Genomic DNA, 17,458 nt, shown 5'->3' on the forward strand with positions numbered 1-17,458 from the left:
TTCTTCTTTAAATTTTACCTATTTTAAAACACTTCAAAGTATAACTAAGGTTACAATTAATCACCATTGCTGTGCTACATTTGGAGTCTTATGAGTTAACTCAGTGGCATTAAGAATTTATAAATTAAAACCTATGCAGCCATTAAGGTTTTAATTTAGTTTTAAATAAAACATTTATTTAGATATGGGTTATGCATATTTCCTTCAGAAACTCGAACTGACTTTGATTCTAAATTTAAATTTCCATGTATGCATTCAAGTTGATCACATTTTCAATTGCCTAATCCATCATTCACTAGATTGAAAACATATCCAATTTGCAGCTGACATATTCCTGATTTTTATTTCCCCTCTGTTAACTAATTTACTCTTCTAATAAACCTTACACCATGAACAAAGTTTCCCAACCTCTTTACTTTCAGCAAGAACTGACAAAATAAACAATTGCTATCCTAAGCATAGCTAATGGTAGATCAGGAATATCCTGATCGTCGACAACTTAAGCAGCACCGACAAAAAAAAACTTGGTAGGTTGTTTAATCTTAAGGTAGCAATGGAGAAAGAAGGAACACAGTAGCAAAAGAAGTAATGCTAAAGTAGAAAGCTAATTGAACGAAGATGGGAACATAGTGAAGAGTGAAAGGGGCAGCACACAATAAAACTAGAGAAAAGGTCAGTTGGTATAAAACTAATGGTGCACAACCTTAGGGGGCATTCAGCAATGGTGCATTCTCGAAGAAGCTTATTTCACATTTTGAAGCTGAGATTCTAGCAGTAGCTCTGGAAGCAAGTGAGCCACATTAGTTTTTCTTAATATTTCTATGCATGCCTTTTCATGCTCTTTGATTTACATTGTTCATCTTACTACGAAACAAAATGTCAAATATTTTAAGAAAAATGTTGAAATTATGAAGTCAACGTACAACAGCGTGTGATCAATGGTCAAGATCAAATTTTCAGAAATATGAAAACAAGAGCCCAAGATTTTAATGACAATGGAAATTTCCTAAACTTTCTTCAGCTGCATAAACCTCTTTGTACACATGCAAGTGAATAACATTTCTTCATAAATCCAACAAAATTATGATCATATAATCCACATCTGTATTATTCAATGGTGTAAGACTACATATATTCAGCAAATAGTATTGTGGGAGATTTGGTGGCATGGAAGTGAAATTTACCTGATTACTTTTTGAAGATTTTAGTGTCAGAATTGAATGATGTTCTGATACAAACCACAGGTGATCATTAGGGAATTCTGAAAATTGTTAAGTCTTTAACAACCATTCAATGAACTATCCACAACAATGCTTTCAGAACCCATTGTACTATTTAGAAATGTTGTTTGAATGTTGTCTTTGTGAATGCAAGCAGTTAATGAATATCAGATTAATTTAACCAACAGTTCTGTCAGTCCTTTAGAACTTAGTAGGTGCAATGCCCTGTTGGTGTTAAAATTCATGCAACTTGGCTTCATAATATACATAGTTTTTTTTAATGCATACATTTTGAAACAGGTTACAGAATTATACATTCTGTGAGTGACGCCAAAATATTATTAACACCCCTGACAAGAGTTTGGCACGTGTGGTGACTTTTTATTTAAAAATACAGAGACATGTCAAATTCATAAATGTATCATGGATGAATGACTCCTAAAATAGTAGTTTAATTAACCCAGTTTCTTATAAAAGTATATTTTTAGACTAAGATTGAAGTCTATTGTTATCCAAGTGATAATAACAGTCAAATGCAAAATACATACAAGAAAAGGAGGATACAGAGCAAGATGTGAATTTTTTTTTAACATTAATGAATAACTTATTAGTTGGACAAACTCATTGCACCCTTTACATTTTTTATTAAAATTTGCACCATGGTAGTGCCAACTGTAACAGATGGGATTCTGGAGATTTCCTATTAATGTAGCACAATGGAAACCGTGGAAAACAGAAGAAAGCCTGTCTCTCTTATTGATAAAACTGACAGTGCAGAACTTGAAGATAACAGCATTTTTTACCTTGAAAATTGCTGTACCATAGCTTCCAACATACTACATTATTGTAGTAAATTGAATTGTTAATTTTTAATTGAGAAAAAAATTAACATTAAAAGAATATAATAGATTAGTAAATTATGGTAGTTGCGCTAAATCAACTTTTTTATTTTCACAGCATCATGTACAGCACATGGATCAATCCTTTTAGATGGTATACCCAAGAAAATCTCCCAATAATATTTCTTGCAAAGACATGCAAATATTTATACAATTTACTTTAAAAATTCAGAGATCTACTGCAGTTTCACACAACATTGAAATATAATATTAATCATTATGTGATCAGCTTCTCTGATCTTCAACCCAATAACTAAATATATTTTTGGAATATTACTTACTGTAAAGAATAGATTCATAACTCTGCTGTCCAGAAGAGTGTCTCGCCAGGATTCTGTTGGCTTTAACATCACATTTTGGGAGGATTCAAACATAGCTATATAATGCCTGCCCAGTTATCTGAAGTCAAGGTCAATAGACGAACATTACCAGGGGGAAAATACCTCTTAGCTACAACTAAAATGAGTTCAGAGGGAGACTGTAATGGAAATAAACCTTAAGCCATGTTAAATACATGGAATAACTGTTGCATGAGGCCAAGGAATAAACGCATTTAACCGTTCAGAAACAAGACCCATGAAGGGTTGCAAGATTAAAGTTTGATTATAATCATGTGGCATTCCATCGTGATATGATCACATAAATAACCACAGTATCTTAAATGACAAGAGGGCAAAAACAGCTTTAATTAACAGGTGTCATGATTTATGAGATAGTTAAAACAGATTTTTCCATAACTGTCCCAATACCTTTTATTATATTCCCCGAGGTTATAGATTTACATGTACATTACAAAGTGCAGTCATTAGTCTGTGGCACTCTTTTGATGCTGTAATATACATACAACAGGTGTTAGCCTTTGCTCAGTTCTAGTGCTTTGCCCAAGTCAAAGGCCACGAGTTCAAAGCCCACTTCAGAAGCAAGCACATAAACAAAGCAAATACTTTGGTGCAGTACTAAAGGGTGCTGATCTGCTGGAGATGCCAACATTTAGGCTATTGCTTCAGTGGACAAGAGATCCCATTACATTATTCAAATTGAGACAAAGGAGCTCTTAGTGTGGTCAACACTTTCCCCTGAATTATTTTGTTAATTATGGTACACTCTGTTATGCAGAAATTGCCTGTCAATTATTCCTACCTTAGAATAGTATCCAAAATTTAAAAATATTTCCTTGTCTATCAAATACTTTAGAATGTTTTGATGCATGAAAGACACTAAGTAAATACACTTATGCTACATTTCTATAACCATTTGTAGACTCAACACGTGGAACTATCCAATAGTAATTTCAAAGCAGGCAAAACTGCAGCACTTGTGCCTTTATTTTAATTTTTTTTTAATAAATGGAAATTAGTTTAAATATGCATTTTAGCTGCAGAAATGTCAAACACAAATGTATCAAAGCATATAGATGCAATCCCTATGATTGGGCAGCAGTAAAATCTGGACATTCACCGGACAACAGTCATACACTGCAGATACACAGGGACTAAAGACATGATTTCACCATCTTATTATTTATAGCCAATTTAAAAATAAAAATGCTTAAAAATTCAGACTGCCAAATGATCGGTATAACTTTAAAACATAAATTTGATTTTATTAAAAAGTAATTACAAAATGTGGCCATACAATATAAATGATATTTATTAAGTTTCTTTAGTAAGTTCTAAAATATTAATCACAAGGTTCAAATGGATCTGACAATTCTCTGCAGTCAAACTGCTTTTGTGATGGGAAATCAAAAGATGTAATAAAAAATCCTACATACCTATTAGGAATATTCTTGGTTGTTTCTGCTTGCTGCTGAACGTTTGATAAACTGCCTCTGGCTGAAGTTACATGATAATTACTTTATGTGTTTAAAGAAAACTGTGAAGTGCAGATAATAAAAAAGCACAGCTGAGGAGCATCCCACTTGAAAGGAACACCTATATATAGCGTTCGCCTGCTGTGCTCATGCAGTGTTTGGTTTTTCCGACTTGGAAGACATTCCACAGATTTTACAGCATTCCAGGAAAATATCCACTCTCATTTGGACAAAAATGGGAAGTTGCCATCGTTTTGACCCTTAAAAGTAACTGAATTCCAATTGCTGATGCAAAAATATTAATTTTCAATTAAAAAATAAAGTTGCAACTTCCTTCTTCAGTGCACCTTATTTAAGGCCTTTTAATGAGTTTGTTAAATATTCATTCCTTCATAAAGTCAGAAAGAATTACTTTCAAAATTCTCAAGAGATTGATTCATTCAAAAATATCAATACCAAATGCTCAACAAAATAATTACAAAACTCACAATGAATATTTTAGGTTTCAATATTCCTGTAAAATGCCTCTATGTTCATCTTAAAAGAATAGTTCACATGCAAAAATGGTTAAATTGTTAAACTATTAAGATGAGCAGACATTTTAATAGACACACAAATGATTGGAATCAAAGGTAAAACTTTAAGAGCTTTAAGTATTCACTTACTTCAAATGATTAGAACTAGACAACTTGTGATCTCTTCAAAGCAGTTAGGTTTATTGGCACTATTTTAACCAGCCACGATATTTAGCTGTCACATCCTGTTATTTTTAGTAAGACAATTCATACTAATGTACTGTTGACAATTTTGGCACTATAGGATTACTATACTATTTAGTTCATATTGACTCGCAAAGAACGAGCAATAACTAGTTACTAAATTCAATTAAGTTCTAAATTTCAGTACAAATACCCTATTATACCAAGCCATAACAATATCTAGTTGGCAGGAATCATCTAAAATGCATTATATTGTTTATAGAGTCTTGTTGACCTAGCAGAACATACAAGAGACTGAAATAAAAACAAGTTCTGAAAATTCTGAATTATTCTACATCTGTGGAGAAAGTGTTAATGCCTAAGATTGACACCCACGAAAGCTATCGAAAGAAATATTAATAGTTTCTCATCCCACAAATGCTGCCTAACTTACTGAGTATTTCTAGCATCTGCAGTATTTCCACAGGCATGGATGTGAAAATAGGATGAGAATTCCTCGAACCCAGGTATTTTGTAATTGGGAGCTAATGCAAGTCAGCACAGGGATAATAAGAACATGTTACAAGTCGAGACACAGATGGCACAATTTTTGATCACAGCAAGTTTTCAGGAGCTACAGTGGAGGATGCCAGTCAAAATTATTTTGGAATAGTCTATTATGTTTCATCAAACCAGCTGACCCAGGGACAGAAGGAGGCAATGATATGTAAAGGTAAAAGGCAATATTAAATATGGTGTGGAAAGAAGGCTCATGCTAATCTCAGGTCAAATATAACAAGGTAGCAAACAGTCGAGTTCAGTTTCAACAGATGTCAAGAGTAAACCATGCCAGTTTGCAGACACCATGATTGAAGTAAAAGCACAATGTTTGAGAAACTCAGCATGACAAACAGTGTACTTTATATAGCAAAGATAACCAACGTTTTGGGCTTGAGTCTTTCATCAAAATAGGAGCAAAATGTAGACAGGCACCCAAACAGGTTCTGTATCTTCAACAGATGTGAAGGACAGAGAAGATGGAAGGAAATCAAGTTCCTGATGGGGACCAAAGGCTTCATTTTTCCTACATTTTGATGGAGGAAATTTCTGTTTATTCATTACCTGAATTTGACGATTTAGAAATAAAAGTTCAAGGGAGTTCATAATCAGGCAAAATTGGCTGCTGCGAGCACATGTAGATACTGACATGGCTTCCTCAGATGTGGCTGCATCAGGCAGTGCATTGAGGAGACATTAGAACTAGTCAAGGATAGATTTGTGGTAGATACATGAATATATAGGGATAGAGGGATACGTGTCATGCATAAGCAGCAAAGTTCTAGTTTAATATGTCCATAATATTTAACATAGATATGTCGTTCCTGTGCTGTAATGTGATGTTCTATGTTCAAACATTTAACATGCTTAAGTAACATCAGCAAATAAAATGACAACTTGTGGAATTCTTCTTTACCAATTTTCTTCTCTACTTAAAACATTACCTCCTTATTCAGGATGGCTGCACAGGAACCATACCGTGATATCAACTTAGTACCCAACTTTAGTAACAGCAAAATACATTCCTGTTTGCAACCAGTCCACAAAACAAATGTATTATCCAGTAATCTGGAATTGGAACTTGAATTAGTTTCTAACTTAAAGCACAGAGGATAACTGCTACCTCCTTTAGCTTCTTAAATTTACTAAGTTAGTGGAAGAATGGAAGTTGTGTTTCAACAAAATGGCTTTATAATGGTTTCCAAAATACAGCCATTAATGTCCATTAATCACAAAGCACATTAGCCACAAAAATACAATATAAAAACAAAGCTTAAAGGATATAATTTGGAGGAAGAAAGTTCCAGCTCAAAACTTGATTAGCTAGTGCAAGGTAACGCTGGAACACTGAAGACATTTGAGCACTGAGGTTTTCCCGTCGGCTGAATTCCTGAAGCACCTCAACCGTCAAAACAAATATCTGCCGAAGGTCATCTTCCTGTATTTTGAGCAACAAGAACAAAAATATGCACATGCTTGAAAAAATTACATTCATTGATATTGAATCTTATTTTATTGTTTTTATTTTAAAAGCTTAGCTTAAGACCTCTCCCGGATGATATTTCTGTTAAACAGGAAAGTCAGTACAGACTCTGATTTTGCTGCAATACACAAAAGTGCTGAAGAACCTCAGGGGGGCACGCAGTGTCTATAGGAAGCAAGGCGACATAACCAAGCGACAGGCCTATGCCCCCCCCATCGAGCCATGAGCAGAAAGCAGGCAGGTGTCTGAATAAAAAGGTGGGGGGGGAGGAAGGCAGGAGGAGCAGGGGGAGGAGTACAGGCCAACGGGCAAGAGGGGGTTAGCTCTCTAAATGGAGAGGTAAGGAGGTGGGGAGCTGGAGGAAAAGAGACAAAGCGAGAGAGAAAGAGAAAGAAAATGGGGAGGGGTCTAAAGGAAACCGAAGAAGTCAATGTTAATGCCATCTGGTTGTTGAGTCATATGATTGTACATGTACACCCAATTTAAAAAAAGAGTTCTTGGTGCAAAAACACACATTCATACAACCAGGCACACACATACAAATAATATAAATCCAGGACAAATATTTCATCCATACAAATAAATAAATATTGTTTCATGAATATTAGAGTCTTGAATGGTAAATGTGAGCAGTTCCTTTGGTTGTTCAGCGATCTCACGGCCCATGGGAAGATGCTGTGGTCAGAGAGTGCCCAGGCAAACTTCCAATTTGCAAGTAGCCTCAGTTTTGCAGTGCATGAGACCATGGACAGACATATCAGTGTGGGAATGGGGTGCGAAATTGAAATGGTTGTCCACTTGGAGGTTCCCGTTATTGCAGCAGATACTGGAAATGTGCTCAATGAAATGATCTCTCAGTCTGCGTCCAGACTTTCTGATGCAGAAGAGGCCACAACTGGAGCACAGGATGCAGTAGAAGGCCTCTGCAGACTAGTAAATGAAGTGTTGCTCCAATTGGCAGGACTTTTTTGGGCCCAGAATAGTGGTAAGGGAGGAGGTGTGGGCGCAAGTGTAACATTTCCTGCGATTACAGGGGTAGGTGATGAGAGGGTAGTTAATGGGAAAGGATAAGCGGACAAGGGAGTCACAGAGAGATTGGTTCCTGCAGAAAGTGAAGAAAATGTGTCTGGTGGTGGGATCACATTGTAGGTGGCAGAAATTGTAGAGGATAACATATTAGATGCAGAGGCCGGTGGGGTGGTAGATGAGGACAAGGGCAATCCCATCCCTGTTGTGTCCCAGGGCAGGAGAGGGTAGTTCAGATGTGCGTGGACAGGAGGGGGGGGGGGGAAGAAGGGACAGAGGGAAGAGCACAGGCCAACAGCCAAGGCCATAGGTGGACATAGATAGGAGGACAGGGAGAGAAAAGTTAAGAACTGATTGGGGAGGAAGATAGTTCTGTGAATGCAGACCTGGAGGATAAAAGACAAAGGAAAGGGAAATAGAAAGAGACATGGTATGGGGAGCTGGAGGAATGGAGACATAGGGATAGGGAAAGAGAGAGATGGGGGCAGAGGGGGATAACAGAGAAGTCAATGCTAATGCCATTTAGTTGGAGGGTGCCCAGACAGAATATGAGATGTTCCTCCAAATTGTGGGTGGTCTCAGTCTGGCAATGCACGAGACCATGGACAGATATGTCGGCATAGGAATGGGGCAGGGAACTGAAATGGCTTACCACTGGAAGATCTGCATCATTACTGCAGATTGAATGAAGGTGCCCAATGAAGCAAACTCCCAGTCTTCATCTGTCTCCCCAATGTACAGCAGGCCACAACAGGAGCCACCAGATGCAGTAGATGACCACTGCAGATTCACAAGTGAAGTGTTGTTTCACTTGGAAGGACTGTTTGAGGCCTTGCATGGTGGTGAGGGAGGAGGTGTGGGCACGAGTGAAGCATTTACTTTTGCTCATACCTGATGAAGGGCTCAGGACCAAAATATAGGTTTTATATATTTGCCTCCTATGCTCGCTGTGGTACCTGCCGACTTTCTCCAACACTTTTGTGTATTCAGTACAATCACAACATCTGCAGATTTCCTTGTTTCACATCAACCTGTGCAGCAGCTCTGAGTATCCTATTGACATGAATGCCAAGATCTCTCAGTTCATCCACAGTGCTGTGTTCTTCCTGTGTACTTTGCCTTCAAATTCAACCTATCAAAAAGAACCACTGCACTTTTCTGGGTTAAACTCCATCTCTGCATCTTATCAACATCCCTTTATAACCTCTGGCAACTCTCCAGACTATCCACAACACCGCCTGAGGCAACACTGTCATCTGCAAACCCTTTGATTTCCTCATCCAGGTCATTTATAAAATTCGCATGGTGGGGGGGGGGGGTCAGAGAACAGATCCCTGTCGAACACCACTGGTCAATGACCTACTCTGCCTTCTCTGGGCAAGCCAATTCTGTACTCAAAACAAGGCCTCCTTACTTTCTCAATGAGTCATGTATGGGGAACCTTGCCAAATGCTTTATTGAAATCCATATACACTACATCCACTGCTCTACATTCATAATTGTTCTTTGCTACATTCTCAAAGATATCATTTAGGATCACGAGATATAATCTTCCCCTGACGAAGCCAAGCTGACTATCCCAAATTGTTTCATGCCTTTCTAAATGCTTGTCAATCCTGTCTCTCAGGATCTTCTCCAACAGTTTGCCCACTCACTGATCTATAATTTCTTGGATTATTTTTATTCCCTTTCTTGAACAGAAGAACAACATTTGCAACCCTCCAATATTTCTCCTTTCCTAGTGGCTCAGCAATCTCTTCTCTCGTTTCCTACAGTAGCCTTGGATAAATTTTGTCTGGATCTAGTGACTTATGAAACTTCATGCTTTTCAAAAGCTCCAATGTATAAAAACACTTCTACATCCTCATACCAGTTGAAATTTAAACTGTAATCTGTGCAATGTTTCCTTAATAAAGTCAGTAACCTGCTTGTTAACCTAATAGAAATCTTTACTCTGAATTTGGAGTGCCTCACCAAAGCACCCTGTTGTTGTCTGCTACGACCAACAGTGAATGGAAAGAAAGACTAAAATAAAATGCTTAAAGCCTTTCACATACTAAATTGTTGAGAGTTTCTCAGAGCACAGGCTTCAGGCCCTTAATCATATAAAGTCTTCTTCATATTTTTATTGAAGCACTGTGACACATTTCACTGCAGTATAAGGTGATATGGGTTACTTCACTTTCGAAGGCTTTGATAATTCAGAGAACTAAACATTTCTCACAAGCTGACAAAATAAAAAACACATTTTTCTTCAGAACTAATCAAGATCTCAGCCCTGAAGATTTTGCTCGGTGATATATTACATCAATAGTCTCCAGTATTCAACCAAGTACCAAAGAGCTTGAGTAAAGAGAAAATCAGCGGATTCTAACCCACAAGATCACTTTCAGTCCTATACCCATTTGCTGCCAGTTTACAAAGTCTACTTCCTTCAGTTGTCATAAACGTTTAAATGTAACACTCCCATAATTCACTACATCCACTACTTTAGGGCAAGCAACCTGCAAATCAAATAGTAAAGCTGTTTGCAAATTCAACGCTCTGGTGTATTGCATCAGTTCATGACATTTGAGATTGGTAGCAAATTATATTTAATAAGATTGTTTCTCCCATTTTTGTTCTCAGTCACATAACAAAACCAGGAAACAAAGCTAGATCATTTATCTCAGAGCTTTCATCAAGAGTAATTGTTTCTTTTTTATTAGACACGATGTTTGCAATAAATAAATCATTTTCAGAAATCTCAGAAATATTTACACTAAACCTTCATTTCTATCTTAACCAGGCAATCTGCAGCAGAATAAAAATTTGCAGTGTAGATCTCAGGGATTTGTTCAGCTCTGCAGGAGAGGGTTATGCCAGAGAAGTACAGATCAGGAAATTGGCTTAGGTAAGTCAATGTTAGGCAGGGAGTCCCAAGATAGGGAGGGAAAGATTATGTAGGGTTACTATTCCTAATCCCCAACTATCCCATCACATGTGTGAATGATGAAAAATTACTCGTTTGGACTTCACCATGAAGAATCCAATGGTTAAACAGCTTTCCAACATTAAATATAAAATGTCATTGGTCAAATCTTGTGAAGAAAATAGATTACAATAATAAATTGTTACAGCAGTTTGCACTGAATGTTAAGAAAATCCCCCAAAGATCCAAGAAATCATAGGACTGTAAAAAATAAAGGATGCAGGCAAGATCAAGAAAACTTGATGAAAAGGAAGAGTTCTGAAAAGCGAAGATATCATGAAAGCAATCTTTATATTTGTGGTTCTTTTTATGCTTGCGATATGTTTGGAATAGGACACTTAAGATCATTAGCTTCTTTTAATTTTATCTAGTTTTCTCATTGTTAATTTAAAACATACTTTCTCAAGTCTACCTCAGTTTTTATTTCACCATTATTACAGCAACAGGAAAATTGAAAAGACCCAACTCAAACAGTTTGAATAAAACAAAGTATAATAATTAAGATAATGAATCTTAAATTATATTATGTCTTAATAATTTTTCATATTAATAAATAATCTTTTACCTGAAAAATTCTTTTGCAACTCCCATGGAATTCCATACTGAGGCCAATATTGCTGGTTTTAGTGGAACTTGAGAATTCACTCAATAATGCCGTTAGGATTGAACATGCTAATGTCTGCTGCAAGATACATTAAAATATTTTTTAAAAAACAAGTTATAGTAGGTAACTTCATATTATCTAATCTAATTATTTATCATCAAAGATTGATACTCCCCAGGCTTTAATGCAAGATGAAAAAACTGCCAAGTGGGGGATAGCCAACAGTATCGTGGATTTGGATAGGGGTGCAGTATAGAAATACTGATTGGAATCAATAAATCTCATAAAAGAGATTAAGGTATGGTACAGTGGAAGAATTAATGAGAGTCTTCGACAGGAGACAGAATTACAAAGACCAACTTTCAAGTTCCATCAAGAGATAGAGAACGGAGTCAGAGTGCCATCTATCTTCAAGATAAAGCAGGACAATACAACTCAATACTTTTAAATCAAAATTCCAATTAAACAGTCCAATGTAAAAACATAATAAAAGTTACAATAAAAGATAAAAATTTATTCCCTTTGTAAAACTTATGGATACATGCATCATTTCAAGATTAAAGAATCTGCAATGTGGTTTGGGATGGAATTTTAGACTTTGTTCTTAGGTAAAAATAAAACTTTTAATACAGGTTATCACTTAAACTAAATCTATTGATAAATAGTTAGTAACAGGTTTTGTTCTGCAAATAGGATTAAGCTCCCAAAATACAAGCCTATTAAATGTTTGATAATAGATAGGTTTAATCACTAAGCCAACTCTTTAATTCAGGTTTGAGATTTTACAAAATGAAGTTATTAGCGCAAGTTAGATGCATCAGTAATTATCTAGAATCAAAAACTTTGGAAACTGTAGAAAATGTGCACATCACAAGTAGTAACAGGATGGACAACTACAAATTTTGGAGAAGTTGAAGTTAGTGAACAGTTTAGGATAGGAAGCATTCCAGGACGTACTAAATCAAATATTAAGTAGCCCAAGATAGGGACTAATCTCTGACTAATATTTACAGAGATGGTGGCAAGACATTGTCATAATGACAAAGAGCAGAAATTCAGCTCAGGAAAAGATAGATGCTACTACATGTTACAAAATGGTTCAGTATAGTTGGGATAGGAAAGGAAACTGTAATAAAGATGAAAAAATTGGTGTTTCTAGCAATGGTTTTAATTTTTCTAATGTTTAAAAAGGGAAACCTAATGTTCATCTACGAGTGGATCTCAATCTTATGACCAAAAGAGAAGACAAACATACCACTTTTCAGCCTTTTCAAAAGACACCATTTGGATGAATGGTGGAGTGGGGATGTCGAAAATATAAATCAAGGATTAATCCAAAAGGGACTACAAGGCATTTACCCAGGCTTTTGAGGATGGAGGGTGGTTTGGGAGTGGAAATCTGGATTCATACTCAAGTCAGAGTTCAGTAAAGATCCCATCTCCACTGGCATGGTCTGTATTGCCAACACAAAATTTTAAGTGGAACTAAGGAGGTTATTGTGTTTTAAGATTTATTTTATATTTTAGTATCTGGCCGAGATAAATGGAGAGGATGCACAGGTGACCAAAAGCAGAAGATCAAGACATCTATTGGCATATGGGGCGAGAAAAGAAAAAGAAAAGGCATAAAGCTGGCAAAAAGCAACAGATGCAAGGATCAACTCATATTTTGTAAAATCACTAGTGTCACCTATAAATATCAATCCTAAAAATATACAGTAATCTGGAATTAAATAATTCAATAGGTTCAATATTTTCTTTCAAATTACATGGGCAACTGAAAATTATTGGAGGCACACTTTAAATTATGAAGGTAAATACAGCTGAGTATAAGGGCTCTGAGGAAAGTGTCATGCCTTTGTTACTTTTAGAGCTGCCTGCGCAATTTGAGAAACCGTGCATTAGTCATACAACAACTCAAGGGAAAGAAGTGGTGCAGTCTTGAAATACCAATTTTGAATCAATCTCAATGCCTTCTCTCCCCCTAAAACATTGTCAACTTCAAAGTGACTGACTAGATGCCCAGACCATATGGTGCCAAGGTGGGGTCCACAAAAGTGTTGATGTTCAAAATTATGCCTGTGAAGTCGATGTCTACAGGGAAAATGCTGTGAGTCTTCCTACCTAGTTAATCGTTGTACACTGAAAGTATGTTACCAGTGTGTTTCTATTTATGAAATTGCAAACAACAGCTGAAGAAATGCTGTTGGTCAGCTGCAACATTTCAGTTCAGAAATGCCACTCAACAGTAATACCTTAACTTTGGTGGCTGAATTAATTCAGGCCCCCAGTTCAAAAAAAAAATTAAGATACAGCTTTGTAGTTTGGAATAATAGCCAACTTTAATAAGACACAAAACAGCCCATTACAAAAGGATCAACCAGAATTCTAAAGAAGTATGCTATGCCACTACATCGCAATCACAGAAGAATATACCGTAATAGTTCAAAAACAGTTAGGTTTTCAGACAGATGGAAAAGTGGAGTGACTTTGGTGAGGGATTTCAAAATCCAGGAGCTTGGCAGCAGGAGTAATTTAAATGATTTAAATGAGTAGCTATTTGAGGTTAGCATTGATAATGATTACATAGGAAGTTGGTAAAAAAGGCCACAAAGGAAGAAAATTTTAATGCAGAAATTTATTAACTTGAAACCAATGCAATTTGGCAAGTAAGGGGATGAATGAACTTTTGCCAAACTAAGACATTGCCAGAAGAGTTTTATACAATCTCATTGGCAAAAGGTAAAATACTAGAGGGTGAATTGTGCACAATTATTTATTTTTAGAAGAAATGCAGATAATGGTTTCAGCAGCAATTAAAATGGAGTCACATAACTGTATGTTACTCAGGTTGATATAGGCTGCGTCAACAATGATGTTGATATCTAGTCTGAATTACATTGCATCATTAATATGATATTAGGGTCGCAAAAGAGTTTGATGCAGCCTCAATATTTGCTAGGGGATTGATAACTAGAAAATAGGAACATGTGATGACATTTAGATATCAACAAAATTTCTGTTAACTAAGTATTTAGGATGCTTACCCAAGCAAACCACTAAATAATTGTGTTTGTTAAAATTACAACCAATTTACAGCAACATTAATCCAAAATGCTGACATTTTCAATAAGAAAGTTAGATTTCCTTATAAGCTAAAATAAAATTATTGAAAGCTAAGATAAATTCTGTGACATCCATCCTCCATTAATGGCCGCAGAGAATCCAAGCTGAGGTGGTGGAAATAAAGAGGGTGAGCACAAGGGGAAAGTCCTGTTAGAACCATAGCAAAACGGTAATCCGTTTGAAAGACGTTCATTTTTACCACATGTATATGTAGAAAGTCTTGTTCTTGGTTAAAATAACAATATCTTTATAGTGAATGGCCAATGACAAAGTCAAATTTGGAAATGTAATTAACAAGCATTGCTTAATATTGGAGAGCAGTGGAAAATTTATTTTGATAGGACATTCATTCCATCTCAATATTCATGTGGGAAATGTGCCAAATGAATATGACGCTTTAAAGTTATCAATCACTCATCCTCAACAGTCTACTTAACAATTTACAGCTGTAAACTTCCATTTGGTGCAGCTGTTTTACAGCAAATTCCTAAGTGGAAAGGACACAAATATTTACTCTGATCTTGGATCAAAATTAAGCCAGTTCTCCAACTCTCCCCCCCAACCCTTCTCACACCATTTCCATGAAGAAACTGATCTCAGAGTTAGTAAGCTTAATAGATTGACTTTAGACTGCATTAAATACTGATGAAATGCTATTATATGAAATAATGAAGTACTAGAATACAATCCTGGGGTAGGCTGCTAAGATGCACAATTACAACTAATAAAACAGGTCTTGTTCAATATTTTAAGCTGCTCATTAGGCAATTCTTTCCCGTTTAAATGCAGATATCTAGAGGAATAGATTCTGATGGGCATTTTTAAGTTGTACTCCTGAAAAACACATTGGAGTTAAGTTGATCTTTTGAAACACATTGTTAATAAAGTGACAGACATATACTATAATTGTAATTGATACAAGATGTAAGAATCAGAAATAGAAGAGGCAAAAAGAAAATGAGAGGGATCAATATCTTTGCAGGCAGGGCGGCTGGAACTATTTTGGAGGGTTTAAACAAGGTGGACAGGGGGATAGGAAGGGGAGTGTTAGGTCAAATGATTAAGTATTTGGTAATGTTGCAGCTCTATAAAACTCTGGTAAGACTACACTTGTAATATTGCATTCAGTTCTGGTTGATGCATTACACGAAGGATGTAGAAGCTTTAGTGAGGGTGCAAAGGAGATTTACCAGGATGTTGATTGGATTGGAGAACATCTCCTATGAAGCAAGGTTGTTAGAGCTAGGATTTTTCTTTTTGGAGCGATGAAGAATGAGAGTTGATTTAATTGAGGTATATAAGATAATAAGAGGCAATAGAAAGGGTAGACAGCCAGCACCTTTATTCAAGTGTGACAATAGCAAATATCAGAAGACATCAGTTTAAGGTGAGTGATGGAAAGTTTAGAGAAGGTATCAGGTGCAAATTTATTTTATGCATACAGAGAGTGATGGGTGCCTGGAATGGAGGCTGGTACTATAGAAACACTGGAAAGACTCTTATATAGGCACATGACTGCAAGTAAAATAGGGGGTTATGAGCACGAGGTAGGGAAGGCTTAGATTGCTGTGGAGTAGGTTTAGATAGGTCAGCACAACATCATGGGCCAAATGGCTTGTATCATGCCAATGGAGCAAACTGTCCTGGATGGATGCAATTTTGAGTCTTATTGAGATGCCCCATACCAACGAACAATGGGCTGGTATTGGAACAAAGTAGGATTAATTAACTAGGAGAGATAATGAATACAAAGGAGCTCGGATCAGAATAGTTGTAAGATAGCAATGGAAGCTCATAAATATAAAAAGAATAGAATGGAGTGCAGAGGAAGTCAGATGTTACTTGTCTTTCTGTGGAAGAACTGGGATACGGTTTCCATATTCATTTTATCAACTAAAGAGATTAAAATTTAGAAAATACTTGATGACATTCCTCTTCACTCAAAGGAAATGAAGAGAGACAAACAAAGGCAAAAATAAAATTAACCAAGTTTTGACAGAAATGCACTGACATAAAGCACCACTAGCAAAGGTAGTTATGACTACAAAAAAATGTGAAAAACCAGAAGACAGTACTTACCACTACTGGGTTACCACTGCTTATTAAGTGACTGACTTCATGGAAGATGCTGTTGCAGACAATGGTTTTGTCTAATGAGCCACGCTTGACAATTACTGCTACAGCTAATAGTATCTGTTCTCGAACGTATTTCTGAAGGCTATAAAGAAATGACAAACACATTGACTACCTCTGAAAGAAAATTATGGCAATATACTATTAATACATTGATCAAAGCTCAGAATTAAGGAACTGTGAGATTAAGTAAATTTACACAAATAGTTATTTAGTCCATCTGATTACAACCTTCCATAATACCCAATGATTCTTCCAGATAACATTCCCCATCTGGCAGTAAGGACCAAAAGAAGCTTTCTCATCTGCACCTGCACTCAAAAAATAGGTCCTAACATCAATTTGATTCTAATAACTTTGAATGTTTTTAACCCATTCTCAGTGTGCCTTTAAATATTGCTTTGCTTCTATTTTTGATTCTTTTAATTATCATTATCCTCCAGAACCTTTGCAAAAGGTAGAGTGAATCCAAATATCTTTGTTGTCAATCTCAATTTCTCCATAACCAAGGGTCAACCTTTCACTCTTTAGTTTTGCATACAAGCTCATTGAGCTCCCTTATCATAGTACAGAAGCTGGGTGTACTTCTCCAGATGTGAGAATTTGTATAGCTTCAATATCTAGGAATTTAAACCCATTCAATTTGAACACAAAACCTGATGTTGCAGGAAAGGATTACAATGTAGATGATATCGTATTAATATACCGAGATTATTAGTAGTTATATTAAAATTTGATGCAACATCTCCTTTCTTTGAAGATAAATAGGCAATTATTGAAGAAAAATGATTGGCAGAATTGCTGGCAGCAAGGGGAAAGCTGGTCAAGGTACTCCTCATTGTGTTGCACTGTACTTTGAACATATTTGAGTACCTATGCAAAAGTTTTCTTTTGGTTGGAAAAAGAACAGGAAGGTTGCCTGTTTAC

The 17,458-nt window shown here is 36.2% G+C and overlaps 1 protein-coding gene across 4 annotated transcripts in view; it reads right to left on the reverse strand.

Annotated features, from left to right (window-relative positions):
* Window positions 1–17,458, reverse strand: part of xpo4 (exportin 4) — a 90,178-nt gene that overhangs the window by 56,134 nt on the left and 16,586 nt on the right. For 3 of the 4 annotated variants that reach the window (XM_069891365.1, XM_069891367.1, XM_069891368.1), the window contains 4 exons: window positions 16,478–16,616; window positions 11,234–11,350; window positions 6,473–6,626; window positions 2,401–2,513 (listed from right to left, as the gene is read on the reverse strand). In XM_069891365.1, the coding sequence (XP_069747466.1) occupies window positions 2,401–2,513; window positions 6,473–6,626; window positions 11,234–11,350; window positions 16,478–16,616 (523 nt within the window). The remainder of the gene's footprint in view (window positions 1–2,400; window positions 2,514–6,472; window positions 6,627–11,233; window positions 11,351–16,477; window positions 16,617–17,458) is intronic. The other variant, XM_069891366.1, reaches the window with a different exon arrangement.

The sequence above is a fragment of the Narcine bancroftii genome, chromosome 7, assembly GCF_036971445.1.
Source record: "Narcine bancroftii isolate sNarBan1 chromosome 7, sNarBan1.hap1, whole genome shotgun sequence".
Lineage (NCBI taxonomy): Eukaryota > Metazoa > Chordata > Chondrichthyes > Torpediniformes > Narcinidae > Narcine > Narcine bancroftii.